A 12,702-nucleotide genomic window follows, 5' to 3' on the forward strand; every position below is an offset into this window, starting at 1 on the left:
ATTCATAAATTATTTAAATTAATTAATAATTAAATAAATTAGATTAATAAAATTAAATATAAATTATTTTAAAATGTCAGTCATTAGAGCGTGAGTTCCTAGAGATCTGGGAATTTCTTACTTGTCTGTTTCCTCAGATCTTATAATACTGTCTTTGGACATAATAAGTATTTCATAAATGTTTCATTTATTGAATGACTGACTGAAAGAAAAAATAAGTGATAGCTTCTAGAAACGTGTGTAGACCCAAACGGAAGGCAATGAGCAGAGCTGCTGTGAGAGATTTGGGGGTCAAATTTTAGGGTTGTCCCTGAAATATACCTTCTCTTCTCAAAAGAAGACAGATGAAAAGGAAAAGCAAAAGGAGTCACAGACAAGGAGGACAGTTTTGAAAGTTACATGTTGAATTTCTTTAAATATTTTTATTTTTCCTCAATCATATTTAAAACAAATTTTTACATTAGTTCTTAAAATTCTGAATTATAGATTCTCTTTTTTATTTCTATCACCATCCCCCATTAAGAAAGCACATATGAAATTATGTAAAACATGAGTTTCTTATATACCTGAAAAGAAAAGCAGGCTTAATTTGCACCAAGAGATTCACAATTTCAAGACAGCTAGATGGTGCAGTGAATAGAGTACCAGCCCTGAAGTCAGGAGGACCAGAGTTCAAATCCCACCTCAGATACTTAACACTTGCTAGCTGTATGACCCTGGGCAAGTCACTTAACCCCAATTGCCTCAGGAAGAAAAAAACAAAGAAATGAAATGCAATGAAAAAAAGGAATATCAAATCAGGGTGAAGTAGGACTTGGGAGAGAATGGGGAGGATATTCCTGGAGATTAGTGGTTGTAGTGTAAAGACAGGTGCAGAGAAGGAGGGCTGAGGACAGATTGAGACTAGGACAAATGGATGGGGGTGGGTTTGAAATATAAAACATCTTCCTAATCAATTAATGGGTTGCTAGAATTGCTAGAAGGTTGGTTTTGGTTGCTAGAATTCTAAGCACCATTGTGGGCTGGGGTATGGCTGTTCTCACTTCGCCTCTAGCCTCTATTTGTCTCAGTTTCCTCTAGTAAAATGAGGATTAATAATAGTGCTTACCTCCCAGGTTGTTGGGAGGATCAAATGAGGTCATATTTATAAAAGGCTAGATGGGAATGGTAGCCATGAGCCCAAGATGCCATGGCCTCTGAGGTCCCTTGCAGCTCAATATTTATGATCCCATGATCTTAAGGTACAGAAAAGCAGATTACATTCATTTTTGGAAAAATTCCCCAACAATTAAAGCTAAAGAAGCTGTTGCCCCCAATAAGATTCATCCTTTTCAGAGCATGAATTTGGAGGGTTTTTTTGTCTTATACTTTTTGCTTGTGGAGCAATGTCAGCAGCAGAAAGGGATTCTTTCCCCCCTTTATTCTAAACCTTATCATGGGACTGATGTGCAATTAATCCACTCAATGAAACATTTATATAATACCCTGCCCTGTGGAAGGCTAAGCAGTGAGGATACAAAGGGCAAAATCAACAACAACCCAATCCTTGCCCTCAAGGAGCTTACCATTTCCTGTCTGCCCTGCTTCAAATCTTTTTCTTTTTTGCTGCTTCCAACCCTGAGGTTTTGTGCTTAAAATACCTTGTAATGTGAATTTAGTTTGACAATCTACAGAGCTCATCCATCAGCAGCTATATCTTGGCCAGACACTGCAAATGGACAATGATTTGGGATTGTAATTGAAATCTATCTCTCTGTGTTCCATTTCTCCAGTAGAGGCTGAGGCTCTTGAGTTTTTGTATTCTTCTAACCAATGAGGTTCGGCGCAGGGCAGAGAGTTGTGGAAACCTCCTTCTGGTCAGTGTAGGTCCTTCTTAAATGAATTTATGAACCTGAAAAGTTAAACTGGCAAAAGAAGTTTATTATTAGAACTGAGAAATCAGCTTTTGCAGTCCGACTTCCTTAGGAGAAGTAAAGATCTAGCAGAGAAATCCCCACAAAATCCCCACAGTAAATAAGATCCTCTTAAGGAAATAGGCGAGAGAGATAAAGAGGGAGTAACACTGAAAAGAGAATGTCTTTTCAGCAGGCAGAAGGTCACAGCATCGCTGTGAGAGAAGGCAGTTCCTTGGCATGATTTCTGCTTTTGGCCCTCTGCAAGGAACTGAGCTGGAGGAAGCTTGTTATATAGGTAGCTCTTGGTGGGGGTCTGGAAGCAGTTTTAGTTGAAATCAGAATAGAGACTCTTCTAATTGAATGAGCATCCCCGGACTAATCTCCAACTCAATAAAGTTGTATAGAAATCTCAATCTCCAACTTGGGCTAAGTAGGAGTGGTCCTGGACTCAACTAGTCCCACCCAGATATCAGAATGAAACCACTTTATCTTGATTCCCGGGGGTGGGTCTCTCAGGGGAGAGCTTTTCTGAGGAAGAAGTGTTACCCTCAAAGTCTGAGAGAGAGTTTTGGGGCTCCCCTCGTCAAAACTACAGTCAGTAAATTCACTTACTTTATGTTTGCCAATGGAATCATATGAAATTCTGGAATTCATCAGTTCTTCTTCAATGTTCTTCATCCACTTTTTCCAGTAAAGCAAACTCTCAACAAGCTGGTTTTCACAGAATTAATGCTAAAGTTCTGGAGAACTTTAGGGATCTTAGGTTCCTCATGAAATCCTCTCTTCTAACTGTTCTCTTGGATAAAGGGTCAGAGAAACTTAGTTCAAATCTTGCCTCTGTTACTTGTTTGTGTACCTAATTTATTAGATACCCAAATTTATTAGATACACAAATCTCTCTGGGCCTGTTTTCAAAAGGAAAGAAGTTGGGCTAATTGGTTCCTAAAGCCCTTTCTCTTTCTCTGAGCCTCATTTTTGTCTGACACTTTATCAGTTCAATTTCTATCTCCAGATCTTTCCCTCATTTCTGGAATTCATGAAGAAGTACATAGTTTCCAGGAAGAAGGAGGTGACACAATCCTGCTGGTCTTTGCCTTCATCACCTTAACTGCAGTATCACATTCAGGGCTGATACTATGGTGGAAGAATACCCATTCGCTGATGTTTAGCTTCCCCGATGGTGAAGGGCTCTCTGTCCATGACATTTAAGATAAACTGAAAATTTTGGCATGTTTAACCTGGAGAAAATTGGGAGAAGAAGAAGGCAGGTGCATTATGCCAGGATTTGAAGGGCTGTTACATGGAGGAGGGGAGTTCATAATAATCAGACATTGTTCAAAATCAGAACGGGCTGTTTCAAGGGGTTCTGCATTTCTCTTTCTTAAAGGTCTTCAAGCAGAAACTGGATAACTATTTTTTCTCCAATTTTATTTTATTTTCTAAAATTCAAATTTATTTTATTTTTCCAAGTCTTTCTCTTCCTCCTCCCTCCCAGTGAGAAAGCAAGAAAAACAAAACCTACAAACATGTTATAAACAGGTACATTTAGGTGAAACAAATTCCCCATTGGCAATGTCCAAAAAAAAAAAAAAAACCAAACAAACAACCCCAAATTTTGATCTGTAGGCTGATGGGATGTGAAACTGTGTCCCTTTAATCTGTAAAATTATCACTCTGAAATTGTGTCCTCCTTTAATCTGCAAAAGAAGAGAGATTAGGGTCTCCCAGACTCCAGAGAGTCTATGAGAGAGCATATTTCTGAGGTTAAGCCTCTTTAAGGCAAATCACCCCCATTAATAGCAAGATCCCCATTCAAATTATTATTTACTTATTTATTTTTTGCTGAGGCAGTTGGGCTTAAGTGACTTGCCTAGGGTCACACAGCTAGGAAGTGTTAAATATCTGAGGGCAGATTTGAACTCAGATCTTCCTGACTTCGGAGCTGGTGCTCTATCCACTGCACCATCTAGTTACCCCTCCCCCCCCATTCAAATTCTTTTGGGATATCTGGGTCTGAAACTGTGAGTGGCTTGAAACTCCATGCATCTAGGCCCCAGGGGCATTGGCTTTCTTTTCAACCTGAAACCTGAGTCTCAAGATTCCCTGTTAAAGGACAATCTTAACCTCACCTGTTTGCAGAATGTCCAAAGTAGTATGCTTTGCCTCTTCGGCATGGCTGCCAGGACTCTGCCTGCTGGGAAGACATTCTCTTCTCAGTGCCAGCCTCCATTTCCCTAGTAGGACTTTGCCACTAGGAAGTCAGTCTCTTAGCAAAGCTGACCTCTCATCCAATAAACTTCCATTTTTGCTACCCTCAAACTCATCGGGTTCATGAATTCTTTATTAAGAACCTGCACTGACCAAAAGGGGATTCCCACCACTCTCTGACTGCCACTAGAACCTCATCAAGTCCATTGGCTCGCTATCTGGAAATGGGAGTATGTTTCATCAGTCCTCTGGGGTTGTAGTTGATCAGTATATTAATTAGTTACTAAGTTTCAAAGCTGATCTTCTTTACAATGTTATAGTTCTTATATAACTATTGTATCCTTTATTAGCAGGGACACTCAGCTTGGTAACAAAACGGCTTCATGGGCTTCCTCCAGGAACTTGGGCGGCAGACAGAATCTTTTATCCTTAAGTGTGTCTTTGTTCCAATTGGCCTGGTGGTCACATCATTTGGACCTCTGTTGACAACCCTGATTGGTGGATATTTTAACAATCAGCTGGGCAAAGAGAGTTCTCAGCTCCTTCCTACTGCTTCATCTTTGGGTTGAGGGGAGCAAGGACATCCCCTGAGGAGGCCTTAGCTCAAAATGGCCTCTGTCAATGGGTCAATAGAAGAGCTCTGTGAGTTCTATGGAGAACTTAGAGCTTGGTGGGACATTAAAGATGCCAAAGTTCCCCACCATTCCGCTGACCATTGCCAGTCCTGATTTTGTGTTGCTACTAGATTTTGATATCTCTGGGAGAGTGAGGCTGACTACTCTGTGCCGCTGCCATTCATTTACGCCCAATTCAAGCAGTAATAATAGTAACAATACGCTAACAATAATAAACAGAGGCTAGAGGCCCTGCCTAAGCTAGTGAATAAGCAGATCCCTTGGGAGCTGGGTATTCTATTATGTCCTGACCTTCAAAGGTTGGAGTCTGTGGAAATGGATATATTTGTGTAGAAACACTGGTAATAAATACAAGTTAACATTAATTTTACTCTTCTCATTCTGCTTACTTCACCCTGCATCTCTTCATAACAAGCTTTCTCAGGTTGCTCTGAGACTCATCTTTTCACGATTTCTTGTGCACAATAGTATTCTACCTCACTCCTATACCCTAATTTGTACAGTTGTTCCCCAATCGACGGACACCCCTTCAGTTTCCAACTCTGCCACACCAAAAAGAGCTGCCATAAGTATTTTTGTACAGGCGAGTCCTTTCCCTCTTTCTATATGCTTCTTGGGTATAGATCTAGTAGCATTATTGCTGGGTCAAAGGGCATGCAGTTTAGTAGCTTTTTGGCCATAGATCTAAATCACTTCTGGTAATCAATTGGGAGATAACCAGATAATGGGCTTCTTTTGTGTGTGGCCACTGAGGGTCCTTTTCATTCTCAAATTCTAGGATTCTGTGACCTCCAAGACCACCAAGCTCTTAGAACAGCTGTCCAGATTCATAGCATGTGCTTACTTTTCACCATTCTAACTTTGCTTAAAATTAAAACTAAAACAAAGCAAAAAAAGATGAGTCTCCACAGTGTTCTAGATATACTTTTAGGAAAGAAACTATTTAAGGAAGCAAACTTCCCGAAAGCCCAATCTTGCTTTCACACTCATAAGGGTACATACAGCCGCAACACAGATAGCAGAACTTAAGCAGACAAACAGGCAAAGGTTGTTATCACAAAGAAACTGGTCGGACTTGAACGGAAACACACCAGAAAAGGCAGCCCAGTTTGGTGCTTTTTTCTCAGCTTCTGGTTGGATATGTTGCCTTCCACCAAGCCGACCTGTCGGGTGACATGGGGGACGGAGGGAGCCAGCACTCCTCTCAGGCTCTCTGGGGCATTCTTTCCCTGCTCCAGGAATCCTGTGAAAGAAGCTATGGCCTCTATTGCCTGGAGCCAATGGCCCCATTTGAACCAATCCTACCCCACGAACTTCGTCCGGCTCCAAAGCCCCAGAGGCCCCGTTAACACGCTAGGTTAGCCAGTCATAATTTCCCCTTCTAGAACTAATCAAAGAGGTTTCCATCTCATAAAGGGACCACCGGATGCAGAGCTGGGGTTCTTAACCTGAAGTCCATGAACTTTGAAAAAGTCGTTTTGGTAACTGTATTTCAGCATAATTGACTCCTTTGTCAGGTTACATACTTTTCTCTTGACTTAAAAACAGTCCTCTGGGAAGGGGGAAGTGTCAGCCAAGGGGTGGATGATGAGGGGGTGCCCGGGCCCCCCTTGGGGAGAGGTTCTGGGAGGAGCTCCAAAGCAGGGGCCCACGGATGAGGCCTGTGTTTCAGAGGATGACAGTTTTCAGATGATCCACTTCAGAGGCATTGGGCCACCTGGAGATGGGGGTCATCCACCATTGGGAAGGGAGGCTAGGTCCTCTGGGATCGGTGGGTTTAAGTCGGATTTGTGCCTCTGGGCCCTTCCGTCTTTCTTTCACCGCTTTGGGTACACATGTGGCGCAGCATTATTGCAGGGTTAACGGTAGGCACAGTTTAGCGGGTTTTGGCCATAGTTTCCAATCGGTTCCGGAGCCTCTCGTGAGGGAGTCCGACTTCTGGGGCAATGTAGTTCGATTCCACGACTCCATGGGGAACGCTAAGCCCGCAGCCGGTGCCAGGCCCTGTGTGGAGCACAGAAGATGCCCCGGGTTCCCAGGTGGGGGCTCACGGCACAAAGACACCTGGAGACGGGCGGGGCCCGGGCGCAGCCTCCGGGGTCCCCGGCCACGGCCCGACCCCTGCCCCTGCCTCAGTTTCTCCCTCTGCGAGGCGGGGCGCATCTCCGCCCAGGGCCCCCGGATGAGGAGCGGGCGCAGCCGCGGCCGGGAGTGGAGAGCGCAGCGCTCTGCCCTGACCAAGCCGCCAGCTTTCCCCGTTGGGGTCCCGACGCCCCGGGCCGGGGCGCCCCCCAGCAGCCCCGCCCCGCCCCTCCTCCGCCGGGGGTCGGACTGCGCCTGCGCGGAGAGGTCCCGTAGGGCCGCGCGGGGCTGGCGGGAGGAGGCGGGGCGCTCTCTCGGCGCGCGCCCGGCGGGGCGGGGGCGGGGGCGCGCAGTCCTGGTCGGCCGGGCCCCGGGCGCCGCAGCCATGGCGGAACGCAGAGCCTTCGCGCAGAAGATCAGCAGGTAGCGAGGGGAGCGAGGGCCCCGGCGGCCCGAGGCCGGGCGGTCCGGGCGGGGGGCGGCCGCGGGGGGGGTTGGGGGGGCGCCGGCTCCCGGGGGGAGGGGCTGGCAGGGCGGCGGACGCGCGGCCCCGCCCCGGGCGCCCCCTCCCGCCCTCTCCATCCTCCGTTCTCCCCGCGCCCCCCTCCCGCCTCCGGAGGCGGGGGGTCCAGTCTCCCACCCGAGCGCCCGGCGCGGGAGAGCCCCCGGTGAGAGCCCCCGCGCGGGCGCCGGGCCGGGCGGCCCAGACCGCAGCCAGGCTACTTTGTTACCCGCTCCGTCTGCCCGCGGCCGGGCAGACCCGAGCTGGCCCCCGAGGCGCGCGCACGGCATCTCCGGAGGGACCCCTCGCCTCGGGGACCCCGGCGGGGCCGGCCCCGAGACAAAAAGGGACCCTCCTCCCCGGGGCAGCCCCTCATCCCGCGCCCGCCGCCCCCACCGGTGCGCCTCCCCAGTGCTGCCTCCCTCCTTCCCCCGTGCCTCCCGGGGCGGCCCCTCATCCGCGCCCGCCTCCCCCGGGCGCCTCCCCACCCCACCGGTGGCCTCCCCCCTGTGCCTCCCTCCCCGGGGCCCCTCCCCACCCCACCGGTGCCGCCTCCCCACCCACCCACCCCGTGCTGCCTCCCTCCTTCCCCCTTGCCTCCCCGGGGCCGCCTCCCTCCCCCCAGGGCCGCCTCCGCCTCGGGGCCGCCTCCCCCCCCTCGGGGCCGTCCCGGGAGGGAGCCCAGGTCGGACTCGTCGCCCTCCGCTCACCAAAGCTCAGCGGCTCCCTAGCGCCTTCGGAACCCATACAGACCGCGGCCGGGTATCCCCGGGCCCCGCCAGCCTTCCTGCCTGCTGCAGCCCCACTCCCCAGCCCGGACTCTGCCCGGCTCTTCCTCCCACCACTTCCCGACTCTGGCCGTTTTCTCTGGCAGTGCCCCCTGCCCGGAGTGCCCTCCCTTCTCGTCTCCGCTTCCTGGCTTCCCTCAAGTCCCAGCTAAAATCCTCCCTCCACAGGAAGCCTTCCTGGGGCCTCTCTCCCACTGAGCTGCCGTGGGAGCCGGCCCGTGCGCACGGTGCCTGGCACGCAGCAGGCGCTTGATGGAGGCTAGTGGACTTGGGTCTTGCACGATTTTTTACTGGACACTGTTTATTACACTTTAAGGTAGAGAGTGTATTAACACACAATTTCAGGAGAACTCTTACGGCCGTGAGATGGGGAGGGAGACGATGGAAGGCCACCTAAACGGGGATTTGAAGGAGCTGAGGGGGTTCCCTGTGGTGGAGAGAGTCCACGGGGACCCCTGCGGAGAGCACCAAAGCAAAGGGGCGCCAGGCTGGACATCCCCAGATGGAGACTTCTTCCCAAGCCTGATGCTCTGTGTGGCTCAGCTGGGGAGTGCTTACTGACCCCCAATGTCTCAGCGGATGTGTGGGAATGCTCCAGCCCCACCTGAAGGCAGGTGAAAAGAGCCAGTTGTAAGTGTGGTGGTGACATTGTGAAATGCTGGTGACTATTTCAGGAACTGGGCGAGCATTTATCTAGTGCCTGCTGTGTATGAAGCAGTACTATAGATGCTCTAGCTTGGAGTATCTTCTTGGCATAAAGGGTACTTCCAGGTGTATTTGAGACAAGAGCAGAGAGTGTTTTGCCAGAGTGAGGGGAGCCTCCAGAAAAGGGCAGAGTGACCCCAAGTTGGTGCCTTCTGAGGGTCCTTTAAAGGATCCTGAAGGGGGAGTTGCCTTTGAAAGCCTGTTCTTTGGGTTCCAGAGGGCAGAACCAGCTGCTGTACTTGTTCCAAGTGGCAAAGAGGAGAAAGGATCTGCAAGTGGATGGGGTTGCTTCAGGAGGCTAGAGACAAAGGAGACCACTGAGGCTGAAGGTGCTGCCCCTCATTGGAGGTCTGAAAACAGACATTGGCCAGTGGTGGGACATATTGTATCTGACCTTGTTTGGGACTCTGGGTGGACTCGGTGCTTGTCGAAATCCCTCCCAAAGTGAAAACGTTGTGATCTGTGGCTTCCTTGGAGGGAAGGTGGGAGCACTTGGGGAGGAGGGACCCTCCACTTGCTCCATTCAGTGGATGAGGACTCCTGGGTTGATGTTCTGGAATTAGGGTTCCCACTTTGTCCTCTTCTGTGTTCTTCTTGATGGAGGAGAAGGGAAAGGGAAGGGAATAAAGAAGCATTTATGTAGAGCCTACTGTGTGCTGGGAGAGCCTTACAAATGTTGACTCATTTGATCCTTGTCCAATGTGGTTGAAAACTGAGGCTGACAGATGTTGTGACTTGCCCGGGGTCTGTCTGAGGCTGGATTTGAACCCTGGCTTTCCTGTCCAGAGGCCCATAGAGCTCGCACATAGAGCCCACAGAAGGGGCTGCTCTTTCCAGCAGACCCTTTCTCCTGACCGAGGGCAGAGCCTGTGATGTCCGCTTCTCCCATCTGGCTCTTGGAAGGCCTCCTTCACTCCCAGACAGGGCAGATTTTGTCTCGGCCTCTCCTTCCGTCTTTGTTCCCACTCCTGAGGGCTGATTATGGCCCTGGCTGCTCTGGTACTCACGGCCTGCCTCAGTGGTCCCCCTTGACCACCTTCTGTCAGCAACACCCCCTCCTTTGAGGTTCATTCACTCCAAACCTGTCAGCCAAGATTCTGGGGCCCAGTCCCTTGTGAACCTGGCCACCCTCCTTTTTCCTGAAAGTCTGCACGTGTTCACAGGCTCCCCTTCCACCTCACGCCTGCCCTCCTGCTAGGAGACTTCAGCATACATCCACGTTTGTGGATAATACATGCACACACACCCTGACCCCAGCACAAGCACCTTAACTTCCCCAATCTCTCCCCCCCCCCTTTCCTGCACTGGTCACAGCCCTGATCTCACCTCACCCCTGGGCCCTCCTTCCATGTGGCTCCTCTCCCTGCCCCAGGCCTTGTCCCCTGCACTAGCCAGTGTACATCTACACCATCCCCTACACTGGCCCTTTGCCCGTCATCCTGGGACTGATCCTGCTTTGGATCCCTCACTGCCCTCGTCTTTCCCTCATAGTCACACACTGTTGAATGGAGCTGGAGAAAGTCCCTAAGCCATGCTTTCAGGGTGTCCCATGGTTACACCTTCTCCAGCAGTCAGTGGCCATGCCCCTGGTACTTCTGTGCCAAACCCAGAGGGGCCTTGCCACCCATTTGCAGCCCCCCTGCCCCTCACCCCAAGGACCTTGCCTCTGACTGCATGTTGAGGCTCTTTGTCTAGAGCTCCTGCCTTCCGCCCCCCCATCTCACTTCACTCAGAGCTCATGCCCCATGTTACCCCTTGTCTCCTAGCCCTTCTCCTTGCCCGGGTGAGCTTTGCTTCAGGGTCCCTTCTTTAGCTGACGGCCTCCTCTGTCCCCACTCCTCCCATATCTTCCTCTCCCGCTGGTGCTCCCCTGCTGCCTCCAGGCCCAGATCCTCCTGGAGCTCCGGGCCCTGCTCTCCATCATCCTGTCTCAGAGCCTCTGCACAGAGCCATGTACCAGCGATTCTTCCACGTGCTCTCCCTCCTTCCGATTGCTGTTTCTCCTGCCTTCCCACCTCTTCCTGCCACTGAGGCTGCTCTCTCCAGGTTTGCCAAGGATTTCCTCATTGCTAGATTGAATGGCCTTTTCTCTACCAGAGAAGCAAAGGGCAAAGCATTCCAGGGTCTTTGCCAAGAAAACCTGTGTGGGCTCACAAAGTCAGTCGTGACACCTGAACAGCAACCAAAATGGCCTTTCCTGCATCCTCCTCCTCCTCACCCTCAGCTGCCTTTTGGCCAATGTTGACCCTTTTCCGGGTTTACGTGACCCTCTTCTCTTTCTGCCTCCTGTGACTGCCCTGTCTTGGTCTGTTGCTGAATCTTCTTCCAGGTCATGGCTGCTGTACGTGGGGATTTCCCAAGATCTCTCCTGGGCCCTGCTCTCCTCCTTTTCCGGTGATTCTTAACATGGGGTCTGTGAAATTATTTTACTTTTTAAAAAATATATTTTTGTTACTGTTATTTTGATATGATTTATTTCTTTTATAACACAAGTATTTTTTGCATTTTAGAGCATTGTTCTGAATAGTCCTTAAGTTTCACCAAGACTTCTGGGGCTGGGAGGTGGGGTGTCCAGGACACAAACTGTTAAGAGCCTCTGCTCTATCCAGCTTGCTTGGAGATCCCATCAGCTCTCATGGATTCAGTAAAGTTGTTCAGTTGTTCAGTAGTGTTTCTTCTTGACATCTCTCTCACCTCATCCTCTGCCATCCCCTTCCCCTTTTGCCTTCAATTTTTCCCAGCATCAGGGACTTTTCCACTGAGTCCCATCTTCTCATTCTGTGATCAAAATATTTAAGCTTTAGCTTCAGTATTTGTCCTTTCAGTGAATAGTCAGAGTTGATTTCTTTTAAGAACTAACTGATTTGATCTCCTTGCCACCCAAGGGAGTCTCCAGAGTCGTCTCCAGCATAATTGGGAAGTTTCAGTTCTGTGGAACGCAGCTTTCCTTACCGTCCAACCCTCAGTCACACATTACTACCGAGAAAGCCATGGCTTGGACTGAATGGTCTTTTGTTGGGAAAGTGAGGCCTTCTCTGCTTTTAGTCCGCTGTCCAGATTTGCCAGAGCTTTTCTTTCAAGGAGAAAGCATCTTTAATTTCATGGCTGTGTCAGCAGTGCTCTCTGAGCTCAAGAATATAAAATCTGACCCGCTTCCATTTCTTCTCCCTCTGTTTGCCAGGAAGTGGTGGGATCAGTTGCCAAGACCATAGTTGGGTTTTTTTTTTCCTTTTTAATGTTAAGCAGCAAGCCAGCTTTTATATTCTCCTGTTTCATTCTCATCAGGAGGCTTCTGAATTCCTCCTCACTTTCTGCCATCTGAGCTGGTATGGTCTGCAGATCTGATCTCCCTTCATTCTAGCTTTTGATTGATCCAACTTGGCATTTTCACTTGATGAACTCTGCATAGAAGTTAGAAAAAAGAAGGTGATGGTATACAGCCTCACCCTCCTCCTTGTCCAGTCTTAAACCAATCACTTGTTCCTTGTTTGGTTCTAACTGTTGGTTTTTGGGCTTGTACAGCTTCCTCAGGAGACAGACCTGGTCCTCCCAGCTCTTTGGGGACTTGCCACATTTTGTTGTAGTCGAGCCACATAGTCTTAATGTAGTCCATGAAGCAGAAGTCAGTGTCTTTCTAGAACTCCTCTTTGCTCCATGATCGAGTCCATGTTGGCAATTTGGTCTCTAATTCCTCTGCCTCTTCAAAAACTAGCTTGCTCTTCTGGTAATTCTCAGTTTACATTTTACTGAAGTCTAGTTTGCAGGATCGTAAGCAGGACTTTGCTGGTGTGTGAAATGAGTACTATTATTTGGAAATTTGAACATTCCTTGGCTTTGCCCTTTTTTAGGATTGGGATGTAAATGGATCTTTTCTGATCCAGTGGCCA

At 49.5% G+C, this 12,702-nt stretch overlaps 1 protein-coding gene and 1 long non-coding RNA gene across 7 annotated transcripts in view; one reads left to right on the forward strand and one right to left on the reverse strand.

The window, feature by feature from the left end:
* Positions 1-724: 724 nt before the first annotated feature.
* LOC116423734 lies at positions 725-4,169 on the reverse strand. The gene is made up of 3 exons (XR_004234248.1): positions 4,025-4,169; positions 2,508-3,133; positions 725-1,904 (listed from the first exon to the last, which is right to left on the reverse strand). It is a non-coding gene; the product is annotated as an uncharacterized LOC116423734 (long non-coding RNA).
* A 2,973-nt stretch (positions 4,170-7,142) lies between these two features.
* DOCK7 (dedicator of cytokinesis 7) overlaps positions 7,143-12,702 on the forward strand; it is a 150,827-nt gene continuing 145,267 nt past the window's right edge. For 5 of the 6 annotated variants that reach the window (XM_031968986.1, XM_031968987.1, XM_031968988.1 and 2 more), the window contains exon 1: positions 7,144-7,243. In XM_031968986.1, coding sequence (XP_031824846.1) covers positions 7,206-7,243 — 38 coding nt within the window. In that variant the 5' untranslated portion in view covers positions 7,144-7,205. Of the gene's footprint in view, positions 7,244-12,702 lie in introns of all 6 variants that reach the window. The other variant, XM_031968991.1, reaches the window with a different exon arrangement.

Source organism: Sarcophilus harrisii, chromosome 4, assembly GCF_902635505.1.
Source record: "Sarcophilus harrisii chromosome 4, mSarHar1.11, whole genome shotgun sequence".
Lineage (NCBI taxonomy): Eukaryota > Metazoa > Chordata > Mammalia > Dasyuromorphia > Dasyuridae > Sarcophilus > Sarcophilus harrisii.